Source organism: Prionailurus bengalensis, chromosome D4 (genome assembly GCF_016509475.1).
Source record: "Prionailurus bengalensis isolate Pbe53 chromosome D4, Fcat_Pben_1.1_paternal_pri, whole genome shotgun sequence".
Classification (NCBI taxonomy): Eukaryota; Metazoa; Chordata; class Mammalia; order Carnivora; family Felidae; genus Prionailurus; species Prionailurus bengalensis.
Window position 1 is genome coordinate 91657364 of NC_057359.1, and position 24810 is coordinate 91682173.

General features: G+C 61.9%; 1 protein-coding gene and 1 non-coding gene across 2 annotated transcripts; one reads left to right on the plus strand and one right to left on the minus strand.

Moving 5' to 3' along the window:
• The first annotated feature begins 1839 nt into the window (after positions 1–1839).
• WDR5 (WD repeat domain 5) lies at positions 1840–21306 on the plus strand. Its single transcript, XM_043566942.1, has 14 exons — positions 1840–1953; positions 4852–5040; positions 5635–5743; positions 6070–6143; positions 6515–6604; positions 6817–6906; positions 7082–7165; positions 10496–10551; positions 14244–14290; positions 16639–16714; positions 17473–17506; positions 17824–17898; positions 18417–18504; positions 19553–21306. Exons 2-14 carry the CDS (start codon positions 4960–4962, stop codon positions 19651–19653), a joined length of 1005 nt encoding a protein of 334 aa, XP_043422877.1. The 5' UTR covers positions 1840–1953; positions 4852–4959; the 3' UTR covers positions 19654–21306.
• Positions 21307–24003: 2697 nt separating this feature from the next.
• On the minus strand, positions 24004–24129 carry LOC122475521. The gene has a single exon (XR_006295217.1). It is a non-coding gene; the product is annotated as a U6atac minor spliceosomal RNA (small nuclear RNA).
• Between the last annotated feature and the right edge of the window lie 681 nt (positions 24130–24810).

The following is a 24810-nucleotide window of genomic DNA, read 5'->3' on the forward strand; positions in this document are numbered from 1 at the left end:
GTTGCCCAAAGAATGGTCAATATTCTGGAGAACAAAACAAAACAAAATCTCCAAAACGCTCTTCCCTTCTCTGTGGTTTTTATTCTCTCTTCCATTTCCAGCTGTGATTTTTCCGAGCCCGAACACATTTCGGGAGGGATATAAAAGGATTTAAAATTTCGACAATAAAGGAAATCACTTTTACTAAATTGCCTTACCTGCCGTGTTATTTGTTTCTAGTATTTTAGCTGTGACCGCAAGAATTGCTTGCAAGAACACTTAACAGAGAGGATTTTCTCATTTTCGTTAGAAGGCTCTATCTCCTTGGGCAAGACCAACTGACTTGGGAACCTGGTTTGAGTTCTGAGATCTGGAATCTTATCCAGCGGTCCAGAGGGTGGGAGGGCTGGGAGTATTTTTGATTTAGGGCAGGGATCTGGGGTGCACAGACTGGGGGTGGTGCTAGGCTAAAGGGGGTAATCCGGTAAATTTTGCCATCAGATTTTGGATTTGGATATGAGAGCAATGGGAAGCTGGCTCTGAGTCTAAAATCAGGAGGGGGGACAGATCGGAGTTGGGGTTTGGGTTCTGTCTGTGCTTCAGAAAGGTTTAGAAAAGGCCCGCTGGAAGGCCCTGGGGCAGGGATGGAGAGAAATGGATGGCTGATACAGCCGAGAGGTGATGGATGGGTGTCCACGAGGGACTCAGATTCTGGCCCAGGTGGCCAGGTGCAGGGAGACGTCCTCTTTCCTCCCCAGCCGGTTTTGTTAACATCTGTAGTCACAGCCAGAAGACTCCATGGCACCTGGCCCAAGGTGACTAAGGCTTCCCAGGCACAGAGATCCACACAGAGCCACGCTAGCGCCAGACAGAGACTTCGTGCCCCTGCGTCCTCATCTGGAGGCGCCTGCAGACAAGCTCCTGTATCTGTGACAACCACACACTTGGTTCCCTGGGCATTTCCATATCAAATGCTATTCTTTTGTTTGCGTAGGTTCCTGCGACATATTTGGTGTTTCCATCTTTAGTTGGGAAATAAGATTGCACGTTATGCTGCCTGGGTTGGGGTCGCGGAGCTGGGGAGACCAAGACCGCCTCCAAGACCGTAAGACTCACGCGGGTAGCGGGAGGGGGGCAGCGGGTGAGAATGCACGGGACTTGGGACCAGAACACGGGCTCCAACAGGTTCTCCGTTTGCCCCAGCCCTCCCCTCCGAGGTTCCCCTTCCCCGTTTGTAACTGACGGTGACACGCTGTCTGGGACCCCACCTTGCAGACAGCAGAGAGGCCTGCACGCGGGGACTGCTGGTACGGACCGCCCCTGACCGTGGCTTCCCGCGGGCACCGGCACCCCTGGCCTTGTGGGCTCAGGGTCCTCGCTTCCGGGGGGGGGGGGGGGGCTGAAAGGGTCCCTGTGTGCCGAGGTGCCGGGCATGCGTGGAGCGATCAGCCCGGGCCGGCTGCTGTGCACGCGCTTGGCTGCCGCTGTCAGGTGCGGGAGCGACGGAGAAGCGGAGCGGCGACCCCAGAGTGCGGGTCTCGGGAGAAACGGCCGCCCCTCGACTCCTAGGGGGAGGGGCGCCGCTGCAGGCCGGGCTCAGGAGGTGAACTTTCGAGGGGCACACTAGCACTTTCCTGGAGGTATCATCATACTTCCGTTTTTGGATTGCAGTAGAAAGACCTGCACTGGCCAACTTTGGGGTTACCGCTTCGGAGGCGAAGGCACGCTCTGTAAGCCGATCCTTTAAGGCCTCTGGCCTGCCCGAGGTATCCTGACCCTCGCCGCTCCCCGTAGTACCCCTCAGAGAGGCCGGCTTTGTGCGCTCGCCCCGCCTCGCCGCCGCCCCGCCCCTCGCGCACGCGCAGGCGCACCGCCGGCGCCCCCCCGCGCCGCCTCGTCCAGCTCGGCCCGGCTCCCGCCCAGGCGGCGGCGACGCGACGCCCCGAGCGCCCGCCCCGCCGCCGCGGCCGGCAGGTAAGCGGGGCCGCCGGGCAGGGGACCGCACTCGGGCTGCGGGCGGGGGCCGACGCCGGCTGCGCCCCCGGGTCGCCCCGCCGCCGCACGTGTTCCGGCGGGTCGGGCCCCGGTCCTGGCCCAGCCCCGCCGGGGCCCTCTCTGTGCAGGCGTCCAGCGCCCCCACCGCCTCCCTTCCGGGTGCCCGCTCTGCGCCCCCGCGTCGAGCCCCGTCCCCCGGGGGCGGCCCCCTTCCCGCACTCAGCTTCCGTCCCCCCCTCCCTAAACGTGTCCTCACGGCCCCCCTGCGCCTCCCGGGGACCCCCGGCGCTCACCCGAGTGGCCACTCCCCAGGGCCCCCTCCCCCAGCGGCCAGGTGACAAGCCCTCCGCCCGGGGACTGGGACTTATTTCTGCAACCAGCTCGCGTCTCCCCTGCTCTCCGCTGCTGCAAAGAAAGACCCCAGACCCACCGACGGGTACCTGGACGTGGCGCGCGGACCCGTGACGCTCTCCTCTTCTGCAGAAACGCCCCCTCCCCCTGTTGCTCACCCTCAGCCTCTCCCCCGAGAACCCGGGCTCCCCGGCTGTGGGGAGAGACCCCGGCTCCTGCCGTAGAGCCTCGGACCACTTCCATTCTGGTGCGCCAGAGCCATCTTGAGTGATGGCAGAGACGCTCCCTACTAGCCTTCTCGTGCCAGTTCCTTCCTTCCCAGGTCCGTTTACCGGGGCCTTCAGACACTCTGGCAGGTGCCGTGCTAGACACTGCCTGGGAGGTTGGCCCGGCCCCGCAGGAGACAGATAGGGAAGCTAGAATGCGAACAGGTTGCAGAACAGGTGGGGGGGGGGGAGTCGTATCATATTCCCCCACTCTTGGTCCGGCCACCTGTGAGTCACCAAATTACCTCACCTGTGGGTCCCTTCTCTGGGGTGGAATCCAGGAATCTGCATTTCACAAGCAGGTCAGGAGGGCACTTAAGTTTGGGAGGCTCAGCCTTGGGTGGTCCGGCTCATCAGGGTAAGAGACCTGTGGGTGGTGGGAGGGGGCAGGCGACACCGTGCTCTGGAGGTGGGCTCTGAGCCGCCTTCCCTGCAAGCCTGATTGCCTTCACCTTCTCTGACTCCCCTTACGAGCTAGTCCCTAACCAACCTCCCAGGTGCTTCCACGGAGTCACCTGAGGGCTTATGGAAAATGCGAGGCTCTGCCCCCCTCTTAAATGGAAACCTGGGGCGTCGAGTCCAGAAATCGGATTCTTAGAGGCCCCCCTGATTTTTTGCGTGGTAATGTTTTGCTAGCCCAAGGGATCGGTGGATGGGGCCAGAGCAGGGAGGGGTTGGGCACCTTTTCTGTAAGATCAGGTATTGTATCCTCCGGTCCTCCCCAGAGGGCGGGCAGTTTGCTGGACTCACGCCCCACCTCCTGGTGGGTCTCAATTTTTATGTTAAAAGGAGCAGGTGGGGGCTCCTCGAGCTGCCCCGTTTACCCTAGAGGAAGCTTCTTAGCTTCTCCCTGCCGGTTCTCACTGCCCTCTCTCTTCCCCACGCCTCTTTTAGCCCTTGCTGGTACCTTCTTCAGAGGCTGGGTTTGGGCAAAGTCTTGGCAGCTCTCTTCCTTAGCTTCCCCCCTCCCCCACTCGTCCATCCCACCTAAAGGAAGGCAGCACTTGGATTAGCTGGCACGGCCAGGTTGCTCTAAATTTAATCACCAAGTAGCTAGCGTTTACTGAGCACCAGCTTGGTGCCAGCACTCGGTTCCTGAGCGCGTTTGTGGGACCTGCCCCTCCCCCACTCCGGTCCTTGGGCTTTGGGCGAAGCACCATCCATCCTTGGGTGTGAGCCCCAGGCCTTGCTACAGGTAACCGTTGGTGGCCGCATCTGTGCTCTGCTCAGCTGTGTTGCCTTGTAATTTCTCTGCCCTCCTCTGGGACGAAGACTTTGAGACGTGCTCTTTCTCGGTGGCTTCCATTTTGCCTTGGTGTGCCGAGCAGTCAGGCAAGCCTTCAGTTGTAAGTGCTAGAATTTACGACGACGACGACGACGCGTAAATGCTTAGATGGACGGCAGGGCAGGCTTGTCTGCGAGGATGTCTTGGTGGCTCCCCTCTTGAATAACGTCTTCCCTGGTCTTGGAATCGCCAGGTGCGCTTCTGTGAGACGCATGCAGGCTGGGGACGGGGTCTGTTCCCGTGATGGAGCAAACGAGTCGCCTGCCGTACGGCCCGGGTGGTTCCATTGTCACGCTGAGACCTAATTGAGCCGCAGCGTGGGCTGGCTTGCAGCGTGCCTGGGTGCACTTCGGGCCTCTGCAGTCAGGCAGGGCTGGCTCTGGCTTACGCTTCCCGGCGGGGTCTTGCGGTCCCCTCACCAGGGACAGCGTGCCTTTTGCGCTGCGGGCATCCTGGAGGCAAGCTTCGAGTCTGCGCCCGGCACCCAGAGGCCCAGAAGCCCCCCGGGGAGGCGAGGACCCCCGGGGGGCTGCCCTTGTGTGTTTTCAAATACGGCACTTAACCCTGCTGCGGCCCTTGTGAGTGTTTGGAAGCGTTCCCAAATTTCTACACCCTGCAGCTCGGTCTCCTGTAATTTGGGTGGGTTTGTTTTTCTAACGTTTCGAGGGCTCTTTGAAAAAAATTGCATTTTGTTTGCCTGGACTGGGCCGCATTCCTACAGACCCGGGTAACAGTAGGGGGCACCCTTGAAGCTGGGGCCTTGGATTGCGATCACAAAAGGGCCTGGGGCAGGGCGTCCACCTCTGAGAAGCGTTTGTTAGCCTCTGAGAAGTGTTAGCACAGAGCGAGGGCCACCACTGGCTTCCTCGTTTGGGAACTGTGCGTCTGCTACAGGGCTCGGTGAGATGGTCAAAAGGTTTTTATCCTTTTCTCTGGGAGTTACTTTTCACAATGTGCTTTGTTTATGGGCCTTAGTCTCCCACTGTAGGTTTTGAGTAGCAGGCGGCTCTTCCCACTGTGAGTCTGCGCTTGGAGCCGTGAACTCCTCTGCTCGCGTCTCTCTGCCCGGTGGGCTTCAGAGCCATGGCAACGGAGGAGAAGAAGCCAGAGACGGAGGCCGCCAGAGCACAGCCCACCCCTTCCTCCTCGGCCACGCAGAGCAAGGCGCGTCCCTGAGGGCTCCCGGGGAAGTGCCAGGGGCGCACAGGCTGGAACGCGCCTTGGAGATGTTACTTCAAAGTCTGCTGTCCCCCCTCAGTTAGATCCTGGGGTTTTAGTCGCTGACCATAGACCTAATCGAGTGCTTGTTTGCCGAGTCGAGGATCCCCAGACCTGTCCCCTGGGAAGGGGCTTTATCAATAACGTGGATCCTCGGTCCTGATCATAAGATTCCGTTCAGGGCCCACAGAGCCTCTTACTAAGCGCCCTGCCTGGCTCCACGGTCCTGACGCCAGGGCGGGTTCGCAGACCCCTCCTGTGGACGCCAGGCAGCACGCAGAAGCCTTTACGCAAGGCTGCAGCCTTGAGGTTTGCCTCGGGGGAGGCTGCACCTGCTGCGCCTCCGTGGCAGGGGGCTTCCGGCCGCTTTGGGGTGGGTGAGGGGCGGCTGAGGGGACGTCATGAGCTCAGGTTGAAACACGTTCAGTTTGAAAGGTGACTTCCAGAAAGTCTAGCAGGCACTTGGAGTATGGACGTGGAGCTCAGAATAGGGGGTCACAGCGGTTAACTGTTTGATGACTAGGACTGTCTCTTCAACAGCCCACTCCCGTTAAACCAAACTATGCCCTGAAATTCACCCTGGCTGGCCACACGAAAGCCGTGTCCTCCGTGAAATTCAGCCCGAACGGCGAGTGGCTGGCGAGTTCGTGTACGTATCTATCAATCACTGGGGCCTTGGCGCTCGGGAGTCCGTCTGGGCTGAGACCGGAAGCCGGGGACGCCGCCCCTGGGGCATTGCAGCAAGCCGCGTGCCCCCGCCGTACCCGGAGCCCTTTGCCACCCTGAAGTGACAGGGGCCTGGGGGAGAGGGCAGGGCACGGGCAGCCGTGCCACAGCGCTGCCTGTCCCCGTGCACGGAGCACGTGCAGGGCTCCTAAGGGGTTCATGCTGTTTCCCGGGGCTCTTGTGGGAAGCCCAGATTCTGTACTCGGGATGACTGGACCAGCTCAGTTCCTTTGTCTTCCTTTCTTTCAGCCGCTGATAAGCTCATTAAAATTTGGGGAGCATATGACGGAAAGTTTGAGAAAACCATATCTGGCCACAAGCTGGTAGGTGTGCACCCCGTATGCCGAGACTGACTTCCCGCTGGGACAGGGCCAGCGGTCCCGGGGGTGGGGCCCGTCCCCGGGGCTCGGCAGGTTAAAGTGGAAGCTTCTTCCCCCCGAGTTTTTGATAGTTCTCTGCCTCTTGTGTTTTGAGCAGACACTCTTGCCCTTCCCAGACGAGTCTCTGCCTGACTGCAAGAGAACACGCTTGTCCTGTGGGCCCCGTGTGGCCTTGCGTCCGTGTGGCCAGTGGTAGCTCGAGGGTTGGGATGCTGGGGTGATGCGCTTAGTTATCTTTAGGTGGATGTTCTGACTTTTGCTGGTTAACTGTATTTTGTCCGTCAAGGTGGTGACCCTGTGTTTTTGCTCCCCAGGGAATATCCGATGTGGCCTGGTCTTCAGATTCTAATCTCCTTGTTTCCGCCTCGGATGATAAAACCCTAAAGATATGGGATGTGAGCTCGGTAAGCCGCCCTCGGCCTCCCTCCCTGGGAAGCTGGTGTGTGTGGAGAAGGGCACCGTGCGGGAGCTGGAGTTGAGTCTGGGACCCAGCCCGTCTTGGTCAAGGGGGTGCCCTCGGGCTGCCTCTGCCTAGGTGTTGGTGGGCGTGGCCTGATGCTGACATGTGCGGAAATAAACACCCGGAATGCCTTAGTCCGACAATACTTGCTTTTAGGGAAAGTGTCTGAAAACCCTGAAGGGGCACAGTAACTACGTCTTTTGCTGTAACTTCAACCCCCAGTCCAACCTCATCGTCTCGGGCTCTGTAAGTGTGGCGCCTCCGGGTGGGGGTGGGGTGCGCCTGACTGTAGCCCGGGGCTCCGCGTGGAGCCTCGAGTCGTCAGTGCTGGGGGCCGAGGGGATGGTGGTGGCAGGGCTCGGGGTCCAGAGGACCTGCTCCCTGCCCGTGGAGCGGCTTCAACCTCTTCTTTGGTCTTCAGTTTGACGAAAGCGTGAGGATATGGGACGTGAAAACCGGAAAGTGCCTGAAGACTCTGCCTGCCCACTCGGACCCCGTCTCAGCTGTAAGTCCCACCGGGTGCGGACCCCGCGCAGCAGGACCGGGGTGATGGCCAGAGAGTGGGCACGGTGACCCCGAGAGAGGTCTCCCTGTCCTGGGCCCGTAGGACAGGCAGGCGAGAGGCCGGGTGAGGCGGCCCCGAACTGAACCCCAGACCGGGCGGCCAGGCCCGAAGAGGGGCCGTGCGCCGGGAAGCGTGGCCGTGGAGAAGTGAGTGTTGAGTGGAGTTGGCTTCGGTGGGGCGGTGGTGGAGGAGGTGGGGCCCCGCGTGCGCTCTGGCTATGCTTGTGTGTGCCGCGGGGCAGGGGAACGTGCAGAGTCAAAGGCACGCCCGCTCACAAACCACGGCACTTGAAAACGGCCACACGATTCCTTTCTTTGTCAGCAAAGAGCCGGGAGCTGCTTCTTGGCCAAGTTTGCCTTTTTCTGGAAAGGGGAAGGAATCGTGTAAACAGTGTGCTGCTTTTTACTGAGCAGATGGTCCTTTTCACTTTCTGAAACCGTGTAGGTGAGTGCTTTTAAAGCATTCTCCGCCTCGAAGGGCTGTTTTGCCCAACTGAGACCACTCGCAGCGCCCCGATACGTAGAAGACACACGGGTGCTGCCGGCGGTGGCCTTGAGGACGCCCGGCCAACGCCTGGGGCTCAGGGGTTCCGCCACGGACGCGTGGCCCGGCAGGCCCGAGCTCCGCCCGCCTCTGTGGACTCACAGCGCGGGGAGCGCGGACTCTGAGACCGGCCCGGCCGCGACCGAGGGAAGGAACCGGGAGATGAGTTGTCGCGACGGCCAGTACTGTCTGCGATTCGGTGGTGGCGGGGGCTGCGGGTGGGACCCATAGCTTAGACCGCGGTGTGGTTTGTGAAGTTTTTGCTTCCTACCAAAGTGAGGAGTGCTCATTTGAAAAGAAAGAAAGGCAAAGAAAGGCAGCAACTAGAAAATCAGAGTCTCCGGAGCGCCCGCCCTCCAGGGCCAACCGCTCACGGCTTCCCTGCCCTCTGTGGCGTTTTGGCTTTTTAAATACATATTTTCCAACACGTTCCCTCAAGTAGTGGTGAGGATGCCCCGTGCTGCGGCTGTCCGTCCGCTTGGAAAGGTTCCTCGGGCGTCTGTGGCGTCTGTGCCCGGACCCTGGGACCTCAGGCACCGGGGCACCTTGTGGGCAGCGGGCACTCCCCGCAGGCACTTGTGACTCGCACTCGACGAGGAGTGCGGTGGGCATGTTGGAACCGCTTCGCACGCTTGTGTGACGGTTCCTGCAGGGAGAACTCGAGACCCCGTGTGAAAGAGGCACACGTGGTTTCCCGCAGATGTGGGGGGAGCTGGCAGCCTCACGCTGCAGGCACGGCCCTGTCTGCCAGCTCCCTGTCCCCGCACGCCCTCCCGCTCGGGTCTGGCCGCCGTGCCCTCTCGACTGGACGACGCCTGCATCAGCTTCCTCTCTGGAGCGGCCCTGGGTTTTCCTTGCATTCAGCCTGTTTCCTGCCCACCCCCCCACCCCCCCGCTTCTGTACGAGCTCACCTGTCTGCTGGGGGTCCCCTCCGCAGAGAGCTCTGATGGACGGTCACCTCAGAGGAGCCGTGGCATCCCCGTTAGGTACTGACTTGTTGCCTCTCTCGCGTTTTCGTGGTGCTTACGTTTGGACGCGGGGATGTCCGGGGTGCCTGGATGCGGTTGGGAACGACGCGGAGCGCAGGGCTGGTGCTGCAGCTCTCGGGGACCCGTGTCAGCTCGTCTGTGTCTGGCCCGGCGGGTCTTGGTAGAATGTTCTGTGAATCCCGAGACGGGGACAAACGTGGTTAGATTGCTGCGAGTTACAAAGTGAGGGGCTCGCGAGCAGGTGGTTACGGCCACGTGGAGCTCCTGGTAGGAGCAGAACGAAAGCAGAACCGCCTCCCGGGTGTCTGGAGGCCTCACGGGCCTCACGGGCCGGCGCAGAGGCCACCGCCGCATGTGGCAGTCCTGCGGCGAGCCCGGATCGGGTCTCGCCGCGATGAACTACGCTCTCCGCCTTCGAAGATTTGGTGCGACCGAAGGGAACAGACGCGCTTGCTGAGGTGACACCTCAGGTACTTTGAGTTCAGTAAAACCAAGGTCATTTCACCTGTTAACTTTCCCGCTGCAGCTGCCGGAGCGTCCAAGTGTCCGCGTGGCGGCGGGGCTCCTCAGCGGAGGCCGAGGGTCGTCGGCAGCCGCTGAGAGTGTCAGCCTGGCTCCTGGGTCGGTACTTTGTTCCCCAAGCTCTCAGGTGCTCCTGGGGCACGTGGGCTTGCCCCCAGGGGGTGTCCCGCAGAGTCTGGAGATTGTTCTGTTCGTCACAACTAGACGCCGAGATACTGGCATCTTGTGAGTCAAGGGCAGAGTGTGGCCACCGGGGGCGGGCCCGGAGCAGGAGAGTCCTGGCGGGCAGGGCGGTGGTGCCAGGTGGGGGCGCCACTCCGCATGGCACGGCGGGGTGGGGGGGGGGCACACGGCCCTTTTTGCGGCTCTGTTTTATGTAGAAAGCCTGTCACAGGTAGCAGGAAGCGGGATCGCCTCAGAAAGGTGTGAACTCCTGACATTGTGGGTCCTTTAGTCCCACCAGGATTTAGCTGGAGGAAGGCAGGAAAGAAACCACAAGTACCAAGCAGTCTTTAGACAGGGACTTGTCAGGTTGCCGTTTCTTTCCGTGAAGTCGCTGCCCCGGGGTGGGCGGAGTTAGGCATTCAGGTGGCACAAGGTGTGGGGTGCTGGAGGCCGGTCAGCTCCTAGGACCAGCAAATACGGGGTCACCGCTGTCCTGAGGCTCGGGCGTCCGGGCTTCGTGGTCCTTGCCGCGGGCAGCGGAGGGCGTTCCTGTGGTACCTACCCAGCGAGTGGGTTTTTCTCTCCGGCTTTTCTCTTTGACGTGAGGTCAGGGCAAGTGGTTTTCAGCTGGTCGCCCGGGTCAGGCCGCCCCACGGCAGTGGTGGACACGCCGGCTCTCACAGGCTGGGCCTCTCTCCGGGTCCGGGTCCGGGTCACTCAGTCGAGCTTGTGTCTTTTCAAGGACACCTTTTGCAGTAAGTGATTTAGCTACTCGACCCGGGTTTCCGGCGGGATTTCTTTCAAAGTTGGGTCCTCCGTGGTGAGACCGGGGCACTGTTGCTGGACACGCAGGTAAAGTCACCTCGTCCGTGCAGCTTGTGTGTCCGTCAGTGTCCACAGGAAATCAGAATTCGAGGCGAATGGGGGTTCCATTGTTTGCTCCGCGCTCGGCAAGATGCCCGCGCACTCGTGCAGGGCGCTCGCGAGCGGAGCGCAGTCTGTGTTCGTCACTTACGAGTAAGTGTGCTTTATCCCCCACTCTGTTCTCAGGTTCATTTTAATCGGGATGGATCCTTGATCGTGTCAAGCAGCTACGATGGTCTCTGGTAAGTGCAGGGATTTCCCTCATTCGCTCAGCAAACGTGTGTTTCTTTGTTTTTAAATGTTTATTTTGAGACAGAGAGCGAGCAGGGAGGGGCAGAGGTGCGGGGCAGAGAGAATCCCAAGCGGGCTCTGACTGTCAGCACAGAGCCTGACATCGGGCTCGAACTCACAAACCATGAGATCGTGATCTGACCCGAAACCAAGAGCTGGACGCTTAACCGACTGAGCCACCCAGGCGCCCCAGCAAACATTTATTTAAAGGAGCTGTCTTGGCCCCGGGGGGACAGTAGCGAAAACAAGGCAAGCGGGTGTGTCCCCAAGAAGAGCCTACGGCTGTCACGGGGCTGCAGCTGACGGACACACGGCAGCCCCTGCCTCCGGATGGACGGCAGGGCCGCGGGGAGGGCTCCCGGTACGGGGAGGCCCGGGGACGCGCTTCTGCTCAGGACTCCTCTTTGTGGGCACGGAGCGTGCCCTTGACGAGTTCACGGGCGCGGGTGGCGTGCGGACCCTGGGAGGACCGGACTCCCGTCCCGAGTGGGTGGAGCGGAGCGGAGATCCCGTCACAGAGGAGGTGAGGACGTCGAGGGGACGTGGCCTCGCGGGGAGCGTCCGCTCCAGGCCGCGTGAAGGACGCTCGTAGAGCTTGGGACCTGTAACCTGAGCGTTGAGGATTCTTCCGGAGGTGTGAGGAAGAGGTGGAAGTCGGCGTTGTCCGTTTAACTCGGCAGACTCCGTGGTGGGGGCACGAGGCTGGGGAGCGTCAGGCTGGGTCTGCGGGGACCGCGTCCTGGCTCGTCAGGCCCGGTCACCGGGAGGGGCGGGGAGGCAGCGGCCGCTGGTGGCACGATCGCTCAAGAGCCTCCCGATGACAAGGCGGAGAGAGCGCTACCGGGAGTTGGTCTGTGTTCGGTACAAAGGAAACAAGCGAGGAGACGGGGGGACGTGAGTGATACGCGGGGAAGTGCCGCGGGAGAGCTGAAACGTGTGCTGCCGTCGCCCGCGTGCAGGCCGCCGGGCTCGTGGGAGAAAGCCTTTCGTCTCTCGTTCTCTCTCTTTTTTAAAGACGTTGTACCTTCTTTTTTCCTTTAAGTTTATTTATTTTACTTTTTAATTTTTTTTTTTTAACGTTTATTTTTGAGACAGAGAGAGAGCACGAACGGGGGAGGGGCAGAGAGAGAGGGAGACACAGAATCTGAAGCGGGCTCCAGGCTACGAGCTGTTAGCACAGAGCCCGACGCGGGGCTCGAACCCACAAACTGCGAGATCATGACCTGAGCCGAAGTCGGACGCTTCACCGACTGAGCCACCCAGGCACCCCTCCTTTAAGTTTATTTAGAGAGACAGAGTAGAGGAGGGGCAGAGAGAGGGAGAGAGAGGATCCCGGGCCCGGCTCTGCCCTGGCGACACAGAGCCGGCCCGGGGTTTGAACTCACAAACTGTGAGATCATGACCTGAGCCGATATGAAGAGTCGGACACCGACCGACTGAGGCGTCCAGGCGCCCCCCCCCCCCCCCCCGTTTCATTAGAACAGAATGGTAAGAGCAGGTTTGAAACAGGGGCGGGCGGACAGCGTCGGCAGGCGCAAAGTACAGCGACGTTTGTGTCGGTGGGACGAAAGAACATCACCCAGGAAGAGGGAGGCGTGGAGTGAGCCAGGCGCCGCCGAAGGGAGAGGCCTGTGCTCACAGTGCACGCGGGGCCTCGGGCCGCGGCGACCACCCGACGGGCCGTGTCGCTCTTTGGAAGAACGTGTGTGGCCTGGCGGGTGTGAGCGACGCTGCGGCTGTGTGTTTGCGAGTGCAGCACGCGTCGTGTCCTGTGAGCTTGGGACAGTCTCCGGGCCACCTGCAGACTGGCTCTGAGAGCTTCCTGAAGAAATTAGAAGAGGCTATGCCCACCCCCCGCGCCCCCCCAAAAAAGGAAGAAGAAATTTGTACACAGACAGAGAAAGGGGAAAAGCGGTGGAAAAAATGAAGACGTAGGTGTTCACCCCTAGAAGCTCCCGTGAGGAAATGGTGAATAAGCGGGGTGAAAACAACGCGGGGCGCAGACGTGGCGGGTCCGGGGGACAGGAGGAGGAGACCGCGCGTCCACCCTGAGCCGCGCGTTTGGGTGGCCCCGGGTTCCGAGCTGGCCAGGGAAGGCCTACACATGGTCTGGGGCCGGGGACTCCCGCGCAGTCGGCCGACCTCCGAGGCCGTGAGCATGTTGGGACCACAGAGCAGGATGGGGGCCCCGATGGGACGCATGTGGTGGGTCCGGCCTGCCCCTCCTCTCCAGGCCGCGTAGCTAGTCCAGAGAGAAATCCACGGAGGATGCTTCGCGGCAGAATATTGATGTCAGAATTCCAAAGAAACCGCAAGCTGAGTCCAGCAGCCCGTCGGAAGGTAGTGACCCACAACCACGTGGGTTTATTGGACAGTGAGAGGTCGTAGTAACGTGGTCGGCGCCAGAAAAGTCCGTAACCTGCTTAACGTCTCCACAAAGTGGGGGCAACCTCCGTGGCTTGTTACTGGTGGAGGCCAGGCGGGCCCCTGCTAGGATCTGGCAACCATCCCCGGGTACGACTCTAGCAAGGAGGCCTGTGTGGCACCCTCTTACTGGAAACTACGATATTTATGAGAAGTGGCAACGCACCGAAACCGTCTCTAGGAAAATCAGCCGCAGAACTGGCCCGTTCGCCTCTCGCTCCGTGTTTGGGGTTCCTGGTGAGCGGCCAGGAAAGGAAAAGTAGCCGTGGGAGAGGCGGATGGAGGCTCAGCTCTCGGTGGATGATCTACTTGTTTTCAAAATTTAGGGGCCACTGACCTGGCACTTGACCGGTACTGACCGTGGCCCTCATGGCTGCCTTGACCCGGGACCCCGCCACCCCCGCTCGGCGGTTGGGGAGCAGAGTCAGACCGAACACTCGATGGTCGTCCCCCAGCGTAGGTGGGGAGGTGGCAGCTGGGACCCGCAGAGCCCAGTGCGGGGCGTCCCGCCCAGAGGAGGGACCTGATGGGACAAGCAGAGCGGGTCGCGGGAGCCAACTTGCCGCCACCCACTGCCCCCCCCGCCCCCAGTTCCCGGCAGCCAGTGATGCGGGGTGCCGTCCCAGACAGGAGGGCACATCGGCAGGGGCGGGAAGGTGGGAGAGGACTTGGCAAAGTAACGTGTCCCCTGTGAGCCGGTGGCCTCACTGCTGGGCATCCGTGCCCTGGAGGGGCAGGCGCTGATACACGGGCACCTGCTGCTGAAGGTGGGGTGCCGGTGTGGGCGGAAATAACGTGCTTGCTAGAGCTGGCTCGTCCATTCTGGGGTAGCGGCTCTCTGCGCGCCCTTCTGAACTAGAGGGTGTCCAGAGAATTCCCTGCGCTAGTCTTTTTCTGTGAAGACCAAGCCCTCTCCTGGGCGACTTGGGACGTTGGTGCCAGAAAACGGGTCAGGCTCCTGGCACCCTGTGCCGCCGCCTCTGCTCCCCGTGTCCCCTGCGTGCTGGCGACCCGGCTGCCGGTGGCAGAGCAAGTGCACACGCCTGTTCCGGGGCGCCCGTGGTGGCCCCAGGGTGAGGGACGATGGCGCAGAAGAGTTAGGCAAACCGAACTGCGACCCGTGGTGTCCGTCCCCAGACCTACGTTTGCTCAGGACCCAGAGCGCGTCGGGCTGCTTGTGATGTGTTTGTACAGACTTGCTGCCGTTTCTGTGTTGCAGCCGGATCTGGGACACCGCCTCGGGCCAGTGCCTGAAGACCCTGATCGGTGAGTGCTGTTGGTGTTGCGTCCAGGCTGGGTGTCCCCCGAGTGGCGGTCGCCCGGCCAGCCGCGGAGGGCGCCTGCGCCGTTCTCCGTCCTCCGTCCTCTGTCTTGTGTGGTTTTCGGGAGGCCCTCTCTCTCCTCTGTCCTGGATCTGCTCCTTCTGGGAGGGGTCCTCCTCTGTGGATGGATTCCGGCTCCTGCCAGCTCCTTCTGGATGGCCTCTGGCCCCGCGAAGTCCCCTCTCCAGGCTGGGCCCCGTGCCGTGTCCTCTGAAGGCCCTTGGAGCCCCTTGGAGCCTCCGCCTTCGCTCGGCAGACCCCGCGTGGGGGTTTGTCCTCGGTCATTCCTTGAGCGCACGAGACTGAGCCCCAGCCCTGAAGTGCTCCCCGTCCGCTGGCGGCCGGGGGAGTAGCAGACCGGGAAGACAGGTGGTGCCACCAGGCAGGGTGTGTGTGTGGCTGGAGGGTGGGTGCTGGGCCCCTGCAGGGCCCCAGACCTCCGAAGGTGATGGGGAGGGCGTCCTGGGAGGGTCCTGAGGCGGTAGGTCGCCTGGGGTCAGCCCGGAGGGTCCCCGCGGCTCCAGGTTCAAGCGTGAGGTGGAGCAGGTACTACCGAGTTCTGTGCTGCGGGGGGGCTTGGGGGGCCCCGGGGGAGGGGACCGGCCCACCGCCCGCCCGGGGGGTGCCGTGTCCTCAGCTTGGCACCCTTCCCTGGGCTGTCACGGGAACGCACGTGGCCTGATGACGCGCCAGCCCCGGCCAGCGTAGCACAGCACCCCGGGCTGGGCGGCTTAGCAGAAACTCCTCCCTGCGTCCCGGTGCTAGAATCCGAGATCTGGGCGCCAGCAGGCCTGGTGTCTCCCGCGGCCTCTCCTCGGCCTTCCTGCTGTGTCTTCACGGGGCCCTTCCTCCGTGTGCGTCCCTGTGTCTGGTCCTCTTCTGTCGTCCGGATGCTAGTCCGACTGGCTCAGGGTCCCCCGCACCAGCCTCCCTTTAGCTTCGTCCCCCCTTGGCAGGGCCCGGTCTGCACACAGGGCCCCATCGGCTGACCTGCAAGGGTCAGGACTTCACCGTGGGAATTTCGGGGTGAGAACCGTTCTGCCGTTTCTTTCGGTTTACGAGGCCACCTCTCGGATATGACATCACGCTGAGTCCACGGCGTCTGTCCCCAGAGGCCTGGTGGGACGGCGCCACCGTTTGCACCTCTGAGGCTGCCTGGCACTTGCCCGTGTCAAGTGTCCTTCTGTTAACGTGACCCTCAGGGCGCTCCACCCGACAGGCAGGCGGGAAACGGAGGCCTGGAGAGCCTGGCTGGCCAACCGGCAGCAGGCGGGTGCCAGCGCCGGGCCTTGAGCTCCGCAGCACCCACCGCGAGGGAGGGGGCGGCGCGTCGCCCTGTCCCACCCCGTTCCTGACACCGGGTCCCAGGAATTAGAGCTTTCCGGGTTAGAGAGCCCGGTACGACCACCCCTCGTCTGCATCATGGGGCCTGCCTTCCCGCTGTGGCCCCTGGGACCGAGGACGGCCCTGTGTGGCCTCACACCTCCTTCTGTGCTTTTGCAGTGTTTGGGAGCTGTCGCAGGGAGCAGCGGCCCCCAGTGCCCGGGGGCCAGGTCCCTCGAGGTGGTAACGCTCGCACCACTCCCCCCATTCCGGCACCAGGGTGCATGGCCCCGGTTCCGTCCCTCTCACCTGGGAGGGGGGACGCACGCCTCCCGACGCGAGGGTCACAGGGCCGTCATGCGGCCGCAAGTGCTGGCCTTGTCCTTGGCGGCCCCTGACGGCGGCTCTTACCCAGCTTCCCAGGCCGCCGGGCATGAGCTTTCGGACCTGGGTACAGAAGCAAGGACGTGGGTCTCCTGCCAGAAGGTGGTTTTTGGAGAATTGACAGGTCTTTTGCCCCGACTAGGCGACAGGAAACACCTGAGCTGATTCGCCCGCGTCCTTTCCCCTCTGTGGTAACACTTGCCCAGGTCAGCGGGGCCTTTACAGACCTTGCTGCACGTAAGGAAGTTGACCCTGGGTCTGCTTAGCAGCCCCGTGTGGGTGGAAGGCCGGGCATCCCTTTGTGGGATTTGCCACAGGCCCTTTGCTCTTCGAGCCCTGGTGGCAAAGGGGTTGTTGGGCCCCACTGGGGACCCGAGGAGAACCGGCCATTGTGACCGGCACAGGGACGGGTGACGGGAGTGTCCTGGGTTCCTCGGGGACCCGTTCCGGGTGGTGGCGTGGGCACTGGTGACCGTGTCCCCACTTGGATGGTCCTGTGTGGTGACGGGGGTGCCGTTCCCCTTTCCTCCTCGGGGCTCAGGCCCATCGCTCGCGCGTCAGCCTGCGTCTGCGTTTTCCATGCAGATGACGACAACCCGCCTGTGTCTTTTGTGAAGTTCTCTCCAAACGGCAAGTACATCCTGGCTGCGACCCTGGACAAGTAAGTGTTCCGACCTCCCCGTGGGGTGGGCCCGGGATGCGTTTCCTGCCAGAACTACCCTCGGAAAGATAGAAGATGTCTACATCTAGTAAAGGTCCTTGTGTTCCTCAACCCAGGGCCCCGTCTCTGCTGGCGGCTGGGCCTCCGGTCTGAAGAAGGGTTTGGGGTCCAAGTTCGTCCGGTGACTCTGGCTCTGCCCGTGAGCACTTGGGCGGCACCCCACAAACTCCGGAGCAGGTGTCGCCCCCTGTGGGCGGGCCGTCAGGCTCTGGCTGCTTGTGTGCACTTGGGCAGCCCTCTGGGGGCCACGCCTCGTCCCCAGGAGGGCCCGTGGTCAGCACTTCTCATCAGCATCCTCGGGAAGAGTGAATTCCTGCCTGGGGAGGAGGGGATTTTTTGCAGCCACTGAAATCTGGTTCTGGATGTTTCTGGAACCAGAGTTCTCCACATCCCTCTTGTAGTGGGAACGAGCCACATACTGACCCCGGGAGCCCCTGGCAGCCTCTGTTTTGTGACAGAACCTCGTAGTTCTTTGAACCGTAAATGTGCGGGGCTCTTGCACTGTGAAGTCCTCAAACCACTGGCCGTGTGCCTGCTGTGCTGGGAGCCCGCACTTGCGGAGGGTGAGGGGCCCGGCCGCTGGCCCCTGGCTTTGCCCTGCACATGAGCCCGTGGGGATGCACGGTGCCAGCAGACCTGGCCCCGCTCGGGGGGCCCCCGCGGGCATGCAGGTGACCGCCCCCCTCTCTGCCTTTCAGCACGCTGAAGCTCTGGGACTACAGCAAAGGGAAGGTGAGCGCTGGGGGCGGGTTCGCAGGGTCTGGGCTGTGGCTTTGGCCGGTGGCAGAGCTGAGCCAGGGTCTGAGGCGAGAGGGGCTCGGGAAAGCGACCTTCGTCGGGTTGGCCTGGGGCACGTGTCTCAGACTCGGGACTTAGCAGGTGGCGAGTCTAAGTTAAAGCTTCAGCCGCGTGGCTTTGCACCGTGTCTCTGGAGTGCTTTTCAGAGCTAAGGTTCGTCGGCCGAGACGCCTGCGCTGCTCACGCGGGGATTGTCCCGAGTGCAGGGAGTTGTTGACTTGGTGAACATACCGGCTGTCTTACCTTCTCAGTGCCTGAAGACCTACACTGGCCACAAGAATGAGAAATACTGCATTTTTGCAAATTTCTCCGTCACTGGTGGGAAGGTGAGTTTTCCCCCAGTGAAGGAGCTTCTCACCCTCCCCAGCTGTCCTGAGAGGTGACCCTGTCACAGCTTGGCTTACGTGGCCACAGACGCTCTCCTGCGCCCACGGAGCAAAGCAGGTGCTTCCGTGACAGACGGCTTTGCTCGTCTGCTCCCGGGCCTCACGGAGGCAGAGCGTCCCCAGGGCGACGGTTCCCGTAAGCGCTTTGCTGCTCGGGGTCCCAGCTGGCCGCTCTGCCTCCCGCCCAGCCCAGGGCCCCGCTCGCGCTCACCCAGGCGGTGTGTGACTGGAGCGGGGCGGGGGGGGGGGGGGGGAGGCGGTGGCGTTGGGCGGAGATAGGTGTGACCTGGAGGGGTGGTGATTTGAGAAAAATGCTTTAGGTCTCAGGAGCCTCTGACGGCCCAGCGTGGCCTCGAGGTCGTGTGCGGGCGGGGGCGGAGCACGTGGACGTCGGGGCGAAGTGGGTTCCACGCGAGCCGGCTCTGACCTGGGTCTTTCTCACCCGTCTTCGGTTCTAGTGGATCGTGTCTGGTTCCGAGGACAACCTGGTGTACATTTGGAACCTGCAGACCAAGGAGATTGTACAGAAACTACAGGGCCACACAGGTGAGCTCGAGGATGTGTGCAGGCCGCGTGCCCGCGTGTGCGCAGGGACGGCTTCTGGGACACCGGAGCGTGGTGCTGTGCCGCCTGCTGCTCTGGTTTTTCCTCGCCCTCTGGTGGCCTGGGGGACGCCACTGGTCCGTGAGCGGTCGGCAGGGGGCTTTGTCCCAGCTTCCATCTGGCCAAGGCCAGGCTCAACTCGAACCTCTCTTCGTGGCCGTCTTCCTGGCGCCTGTCCTCAAAGTCCCGTGTGGGCTCCGTGGCTTCCGGTGTGGACGTGGCCCGTGCTTTTGTCCCGCGTCAAGACTAGCGCAGGCCAAGGGACGTCTGCTGTGGTCTAGAGGCTCCGGTTCCTCCCGGCGCCGACCCGCTGTCTCCCCGCGGGCCTGCTCCGCACGCCTCTCGGCTGTGAGGGGCCACCCGTGCTGGTCGCCCTGCCCTCCGAGGGAGGGAGGGTCATTGTCAAATCCTTTGAAAATTTGGCACAAGTGCTCTGGTCTGGTCCCTTAAAGTCACCTCCACCCACTGGGGACACAGCTCAGACCTAAAGTCCAGCTACGACTTTGCGTGCTCTGCCCTCGTGGCCAGCTCCTCGGGAGCAGCCCCGTGCCTTGGTCGTTCCTGGCTCCTGGTGTGGCCAGGACACTCAGGCCCCTTTGAAGCTACACGGGAAGAGGGAAGGTTGTGGAATTAGCCCAGGTGCCAGCACACGGAGGTGGGGGGCTTCCTGGTGGAGGTGGAGTGTGCCGTGCTCAGCAGTGGTGGGGGGGCGCTGGGAGCGGGCACGTCCACGCAGCGAGGCAGGTGCTCCTGTGTCCCCTCCGGGGACCGCTGCCGTGGGCCAGGCTGCACGGAGCCCTCCCTGATGGCCCGCCAGCACGTGGTGCCGCCTCTCCACTGTCCCACCCGGCCATCGTGCTCCCTCGAGGCGTCCCCAGCGGGGGCAGCACAGTCAGCGGCTGGGACCCCGGGGGCGGTGGGGGCGCGACCCTGGGTGGCAGAGCGGGTCTCGGCACCAGGGGGCACAGGGCAGCGGCGGTCTGTGTTTCAGACGTCGTCATCTCCACGGCCTGCCACCCGACGGAGAACATCATCGCCTCTGCCGCGCTGGAGAACGACAAGACCATTAAGCTCTGGAAGAGTGACTGCTAGGCGCCGCGGGGGCTGGCGGGAAGGTGGCCGGTCGGCGAGCAGCGCGGTGTCTGGAGGGGGCCCCTCCGTCCGGGCCTGGGGGTCGGGAGGGGCCTGGATGGAGCCACCGCCGAGGACGACGTGGCGGAGGGGGTGTCTACCACCAGAAGGTTCTACAGGTTGCTGGTGACATTTCTTGCCGATCCCTCTCACGCTGTCTGGGGAAGTTTCTGGTCTGTATTGTGTTCAAACAGAGTCAACACAAATTTTTAATTTTTTATTACAGAAGGGTGAAGTTCAATTTATCATGAGTTGTGTTTTTTTCCAGTAAATGTTCTGTACCTTCTCTGGTATCTTATTACCCAGTGCAAGTGCGGCCAGCAGCCGCCCCCGCGGCCCCCCTTGTCTGTTCAGTAGATGCTCTAGCGACACGGTCCGCGGTCAGCGGTTCCTGCTGTCGTCGTGCCCAGTGTGTGCGGTCTTTCCGGAAAACACAGAACGCCGTAAGATTCTTTCCGTGTAAAACCCTTTGTACGTGGGAGTTCGTGGTTCCCGTGCGGACAGCGTGGCGTTGTTCTGGTACCTCCCTGTGTCCCCCCGCGGGCCCCCCGCGCGCCCCCGCGAGCTGTAATAAAAGGTAGGAGTCTGCGCAGCCGTGGCGACGGAGTTCTCACGCGAAGCCTGTCTGCGCTTGGCCTTTTCACGAAAAGTCTCCCCGATGGCAGGAAGTGGAGGGTTCCCGCGCCCTCCCCGCCTGGGAAGCCCGGCGCCACGGAGGAGGGCTCCCCTCCCCGTGCGGGCCGGGGATGTGTGAGGGGGTCCGGGGGCAAACCCGGGAATTCCGTTTAGCTGGAAGGGAGCTGGTGTCCCTGAAGTGTCCCGCCGAACGTCGCAGGCGGCCGTGTGCGCGAAGGCTGGGCCGTAGGAGGCCCCGAGGCCGCGGGTCCAGGCTCAGCTCAGGCTGGGCTTCGTCTCCCCGCTGCCGACCTCGGGACCCGAGGGCTTCGTGGGGTTCCCGGGGCTGGCACGGCACGGGGAGCCGGGTGCCACCCACCCCCGCGGCCCGAGTGCTGGGGCGGGAGCCTCCGGTGGTGCGGCTTCCTGAAGGGGTGTGGGGGGGGAGAGCGGGGTGAGGGGGCGGTGCTGGGATTGCCAGGCTCGGGGACCCCTGTGTGCAGCGGTCCCCCCCACCCCCACCCCGCCCTGCCTTTCCTGGGGCCCCGGGTCCTGGGCTGGGGAAACGGGGCTGCTCTCGACAGGCTTCCCGGCCCCCCCCAGTGGCCGTGGTTGCTCAGACGGGGGTGGCGATTCTAACAAAAGGCATCTGGAAACGGATTCCCTTGTGTCTCCCCGTCCTCTCCCCGGGAGGCGGACGGTCTGCGCAGAGGTGAACTGCAGTAGAATGCGGTCAGCACCCGGGGCCGGGGAAACCCACTTGGCAGCGTATTTTGGTAGGAAAGGCGGAGGCCGCGTGTCGGCAACGTTCCTGAGACCTTGGGACTGTCTCGTTGGTTCTGGTGTGACAGCTCAGCTCGGCCCTCGGAGCAGAGGGGTGTGGACGCGGAGCGCTGTGCCCTTGGATATAGTTTATTTTTTCTACGTTTGAATTCTCTGTTGTAGATTTGTGTAAAGATACATCTCTCTTTTAAAAATAAAGATTTTCATGTCTTGTAACTTTGTCCCAGAAGACTTTTTTACCTTTTTACCATGCAGCTGTGTGGGGGTGGGGCGGGGGTGGGGGCGGGCGGGTGACACGGCCCTTCTGCTGCTCAGGCCAGCGTGCCCTGCAGGAAAGCTCGTAGCTGTTAAAAATTACCTTTTCTTACTGTGAAAGTTAACCATTTGTGGGGGCGCGTGGGTGGCTCAGTCGGTGAAGCGTCGGACTTCGGCTCAGGTCATGATCTCACACTTTGTGAGTTCGACCCCCGCATCGGGCTCTGTGCTGACAGCTTGGAGCCTGGAGCCTGCTTGGAATTCTGTCTCCCTCTCTCTCTCTGCTCCTCCCCCACTCATGCTGGCTCTCTCTCTCTCGCTCTCGCTCTCCTTCAAAAATAAATAAAAACATTACAAAAAAATTAAAAAAAAGAAAGTTAACCATTTGTGCTCGTTACGGACAGTGTAAAACAAATAGAAGAAAATAAGCCACCCGGATTGCTGCTACCACTAACCCTTTGGGGGATTATCTTCTGGTATGTTCGTTAAAAGTAAGACTTTGTTGGGGATCATTTCAGGCATGTGTAAATGTGGAGAACGTCTTCTTGGCTTTTATCTTTTCAACTTTCTTTTTTGAAGCAAGCTCTACGCCCAACATGGGGCTTGAACTCACGACCCCAAGATCAAGCGTCAAATCCTCCTCCTCCAGCCGCGCCAGCCCGGGGCCGTTCAACTCCAGCTTTTGACACGTCTCGTTTCCTGTGTCCCTCCCGAGTGGTTTTATTAATCCCGGACATTTGGTGACTTAGGCAGTGAATACAGTGTCTGTAAAAGGTAATTCTCCAGAAGCTTTGGCTCAGAACCCTTTTCGCACGTAAAAGAGGGTGCGTGCGTGTGCGTGCGCGAGCACGTGAGGGGCAGAGAGGAAGAGAGAACTCTAAGCCGACTCTGCGCTGCCAGCACCGAGCCCGACGCGGAGCTCGAGCCGGTGAACTGAGATCACGACCTGAGCTGAAACCCAGAGCTGGATGCTTCACGGAGCCGCCCAGGCGCCCCTCAAATGCGAATTCTTAAGTATCGGATGTCCAGCTTTCCACGCTTGTCTTAAAAGCTCAGCGTGTACGTACACACGTGTGTGCACGTTCACGTGTATGTAGGCGCACCCGAACATGCGCACACGTGCACTTCATGTGTACAGGTGTGCACACGTGTTCACACGCGTGCCGCACACGCACATGCTCACGCGCATGCAGATTCGTGTGTACAGCTGCACAAATACACGTTCGCATGCATGTGGCACGCTCCACGGCTGGCCGGTGTGAACCAGGGCCCCAGCAGGACCCCGCCTGCCCTGGTTGGTTGAAGTCTGCTGCTTGCTCGTCACCTCGGACCTGGAAACAGTCATGTGTCCTATGGGCTCCCGGGTCCGCGTTTGCAGCTTCTGACTCCGCTGCCCTGAGAGCGGAGGCTGACCATTTCCCCCCACTGTTGATAGGTAATGCGAGCTGGATGGTGCTGTTTGCATCTTTAAAAAATATTTATTTTGGAGGGAGGGAGGGATAGAGGGAGAGAGAGACAGAGACAGAGAGAGAACGCGCGCGCCCATGAGCGGGGGAGGGGCAGAGAGAGGGGGGACCCAAAGCAAAATCCAAAGCAGAACTGAATCCAAAGCAGAACTGAATCCGAAGCAGGCTCCAGGCTCGTCAGCACCGAGACCGATGCGGGCCTCCAATCCATGAACCGTGAGAGCATGAGCCGAAATCCCAGGCTTAACCGACGGAGCCCCCCAGGCGCCCCTCTTTGCAGTGTTAGCAGTGGAATTGTGGGTCGGGTTGGTTTATATTTAAGTCGATAAACACGTTCCTGGGTCGTTAAGCGAGCCCTGCACCGTGGAGCTTACAGAGCACCTTGTGCCCTGGACATGAAGGGGGAACGCCCTCTCTACACTTCAGGTGGCCTTTCTGGGGATTTCCGTCCCTGGGAATCTAAGTTCTCCCAAAGCGTGTGCACGACGTCGCGGTACGTCCTGCGATGCCTTCGCCCCGCACGTGCGTGACTGCGGGTGGGGGGCTCAGGAAGGGCTCGCGGCGGCCCGGGACCGGATTCTGCAGAGGGAAGGCAGGCACCTTCGCCGAAGGGCCGGCCCGTGGTGCTGTCCACTGCTGCGTCACGGCCCACGCAAGGGAGAGAGGTACAGCCGGGGGCTGCCGAGGCCCCAGGAGGAGACCCCAGGCTTCACACCCAGCCCGACCGGTGGTGGGGATAGAAACAGCTCGACTCCTACAAATGAAATGCACGCTTGCCCAAGGATTTACTTCCCTCGGCGAGGAAAGCGGTGGGACGTCACGGGCGGTGCAGAGAGCTCGGCACACCTGCCCAGGAGCCAGGATGCCGAGATCAGTGTGCGGGGGCATTCAAGACTGGCAAACGGGGTAACGGCCCTCGGGGCAGGTGGGGGTCTCTGTGGACCAGAGGTGCGCCCGCGGCGCGAAGGCGCGAAGCTTCTCGAGCTTCGAGGCGGCCTAAGTCAGGGTCACACCCCTTGTCCTGATAAGGGAGCGCTCCGCTGGCAGGTTGGGGGGCGGGGGCACTGGGCGACACCGACCGCGGACGGTGGCGGGGCTGCCGCAGGGAGCACAGTACACGCTACGGGAGAGCACGTCTTGGGCGCTGCGGCCCCGGCACCCTGCGGAGGAGCCCCCGCCCCAGGTCTCCCCCAAAAAACGTTGGTTAGATGCCACGAAGTAGGTGGCAATGCCTTAACCGTATGCGTGTTGTCAGGCCCGAGGGCCTCTTCCATCCTTGTCAAGGGGAGTGCTAACCTTCTCTCCTTTCATACAACACGGCTTTCTCTCCGTCCGCGCGGTATTTAAAGGCCCCTGCCTAGGTCACCTTTCGCTCAGGGCGACTCGGCGCGGCGCACCTCGCGCAGACACGCCGGCGGAGGCGCCTGTCCTCATCGCGGAGCCACCAATGTTCACACCTTGCCGCTCAAATCCCCACAGGCGCTGCCGCGCGTGGAAAAACTTGCCTCCCCTTTCCCTAATATATTCATGAAACCAGCCAATCAGAGGCTGGGAGGGACGCGCGGAAGTCCCGAGCGTCCTTCAGAAAACCAGATTCCCCCGGAAACAAAACAGGGCCGGCGCTCACTTCCTAAGCGACACGCCCCGCGGACTGTGGGCCAGAGACTCGGCACTTCCTGCGGAAATGGAAGTGGTTTGCGAATCAGAGGACGAGGAACGAAGATCCGCTCCACGGACTTCCGGACACGGCCCTGCGCTTGGAACTGTGGGTGTTGGGAGGGCGGGGCGCTCGGGGCGCGGTCTGCGCATGCCCGGAGTCCGTTCTGCGCGACTTCGCGCATGCTCCGTGAGCGCTGCGCGCAATTCGTGGGTCTCAGGTTCGAGCCCCGGAGCGGGCCGCTCGGCGCTAGGGGCTTGGAGATTTAAATCCGACGCTCCCTTCCTCTCTCTCCCGCAGGGCCCTAGCCCCGGGCGCGCGTGCCGTGGAAGGGCGTGTGTG